Here is a 2813-nt window from a genome sequence, read left to right on the forward strand (position 1 = left end):
TGTCTGTCTGTCTGTCTGTCTGTCTGTCTGTCTGTCTGTCTGTCTGTCTGATTATTTACTAAGCAGGAAAACAGGTCAGATGCTAGTACGTCTCTGGTATGATGAATTGCTACTTTAAGCTGCTGCTCTTTTCTCAAGTACTAATCTTCAATCTATGCTGTCCAAACATAAATGCATTTAGAGTCAGAATCAACTTTATTTGCCAAGTTGTGCACACAAACGAGCAGTTTGATTTTGATCCTGTATTTATTGGTGTTTTCAAATTAGAGTTGCTTCCATCAGGTTTCTTGCTGCTGATCAATCACCTATGAGGGCCGATCACTGCAGATCACCAATACTAATCATATGGATTGGCTGTTAATTTTTGATTTAGGTATAAATGCTGCTGACTATGTGATCTGGTAAAAAGGATGACTGAAAAATAGTTATCAGTAATACAATATTTAAGAGTTTGAAAACAGTAAGGCTCCCAACAGCCTAAATTATACAGAAAGTCAAAACAATGCTAATACACTGCTTATGTCAAGTAATGTCAAGTCAAAGGAAACATTCAGAGTCAAATGCAGGTTTCATTCAAATAAACAAACACATGTTCCTAAATTCCTAAATCAAAACTCCCTGAGAACATGGCTAATTGTTCTGTGCATGTGCAAACTCTCTGCTGCGCAGTGTCAAAGCATGACTGATAGTTTTGAGACCCTCTTACTGACTGATTGGTTGTTTTTGACCAAGCAGGATAATTCTGCAGAACATAGGGAAGAGGTAGAGGAGCTTGATTTTTTCCCCCCTCTTTTTGTCCTGTTAAGGCATATGTAAAAGCTTTTTTTTTTAAGTTGCATGCTGCAGCTTTAAAGAGACATCCGATGTGAGAGTCCACTGTCAGGTGGAGGTTGAACGGCACTGCGTCTGTGAAATATTACATCTCAGAAGCACGTAGCCGTCAGTGGAACCCAGCGTATTCCTCCTCTGACAAAGGCTGGCCTTCTTGCCTGATGAATTTGATTCAGTTTTTTTAATATATTTTTTTTTATTTTTTTATTTCAGTTCAGCCTTCTGACCGTCATGCTCATCTGGGCAAACGTTTGCAATTTTGCGTTGCTTTACCTGCTGTCTGTCTTGTCTAGGCGTCTTTTTGTTCCTGCTTTGAGGCTCCAGAACTCACCATATTCCATCGACTGCTTTTTTTTTTTAATGTCACTAATTCATTGTGTTGATGCATTGTGATGTACTGCATCCCTGAGATATTTTTCCATTGCAAGATGCAAACTTCACATCTCTATCAAACTGCAAAAGTTTCACATAACATTGCCTAGGTCTAGGATTTGCTGAATGTTCTATGTGTAAAATGTATAGGTCTGCAGGGGGTGGTTAATTAGGTCTACAATTTCCGATAAATAACTTGTTATATTTTGCTTTACTATTAATCTTCAAAATGTAATAATCGGTGTGTTAGGGACTTCCATTCCAAAAGTTCATCTTTGTTCTAATATCACGTTTGGTGAACACCTCAGATAATCTGCATAAATCACGTTTGTCTTCCTATCCAAGTTAATTCAGTTTGTCTCTTCCTGTCCTCTTCCAGCCAGGAGCTAAGATGGTAACAGCATGTAAAGCCACTGTTCCAACCATCAATGACCAGGCATCAGCCATGCAACTCAGCCAATGCGCTAAGAATCTGGCCAGCGCCCTGGCAGAACTTCGCACTGCCTCACAGAAGGTAAAAGGTCATGACCTCCACCTGAATCATTGTCTTCTGCTCCATGTTGATGGATTACAGGAGACATGAAAACAAACAAACATGTTAAATCAGTGTTTCTCAACCTTTTTTGGGCCAGCACCCCCCTAGCCCTTATCCAGGACCCTCACTGCCCCCCACCAAAAAATTTGCAGGCTACTTTGCACTGACCATTATTTTATCATTAATATTACTATCACTATTGTAGGTGTTTTCATTGTTATACTTGTTTCTGTATTTATCATCAAAAATAATTTCCCAGAGAACAAAAAAACTCATGGGAATAGAAATTATTTTCACAGGCATCTATGAAAAATGTAATGAACATTCAACTTAAAATTGGTAGGCCTAACAGCAGCCAATCAATGGAAAAAATATTCTTGTTCTTTGCAATTTTCTATTTGTTAAATATTCCACAAAATGATCAGATAAAAGATGTTCAACATGCCAATTTAAACTTTGAACTATTTGCAAAACGACTGAGCTCTGCAACATTAAAACATGGATAGAACCGTAACTACATTAATCATAGCTCTTCTTCTCTTCAGTGTTTGTCAGTTTCTGGTGGTGCAGCTCTGTGCTGCCTTCAAGAGAATGGGACATCAGAGTATCATCCATAAAATTTCACCCACATGGCATTTACTGTACAAACCAGAGCTTTCAGTGGAAAAACAAAAGTTCCAGATCCTTTTAATGCCATAGAAATATGAGACAGAAACATTGATTATATCTTTATATAGACCTCTCTATTGATTTATAGATTAATAGTTTTACTGGACAGAAATTACAAAGAACAAATCCGGTTTTAATCAAATCTAATTAAAAACATAAATAAGTGATAAGTAATTTACTGTTATGATCTGTAAAATATATTTATTCTCAGTACTAGATGTGGTCTCACCAAACCCATGACATTTCAACAATATTATTTTACTTTTTATCTGGAAATAGTGTGTTTATTCTTGCCATACACTCCTCTGTATTAATTATTGATCGAAAGGTCTTGCCATACCAGTTTATTCCTCTGTATTTACTTTAGTCTCTTAGTTTATTCTTGTATTTTGTTATTCAATCATTT

At 36.8% G+C, this 2813-nt stretch overlaps 1 protein-coding gene across 5 annotated transcripts in view; it reads left to right on the top strand.

Moving 5' to 3' along the window:
• The window catches only part of tln1 (talin 1), a 76346-nt gene that overhangs the window by 36761 nt on the left and 36772 nt on the right, over window positions 1-2813 (top strand). For all 5 annotated transcript variants that reach the window (XM_016661778.1, XM_016661775.1, XM_016661776.1 and 2 more), the window contains one exon: window positions 1583-1717. In XM_016661778.1, coding sequence (XP_016517264.1) covers window positions 1583-1717 — 135 coding nt within the window. The remainder of the gene's footprint in view (window positions 1-1582; window positions 1718-2813) is intronic.

This window comes from Poecilia formosa, unplaced genomic scaffold (assembly GCF_000485575.1).
Source record: "Poecilia formosa unplaced genomic scaffold, Poecilia_formosa-5.1.2 Scaffold343, whole genome shotgun sequence".
NCBI lineage: Eukaryota > Metazoa > Chordata > Actinopteri > Cyprinodontiformes > Poeciliidae > Poecilia > Poecilia formosa.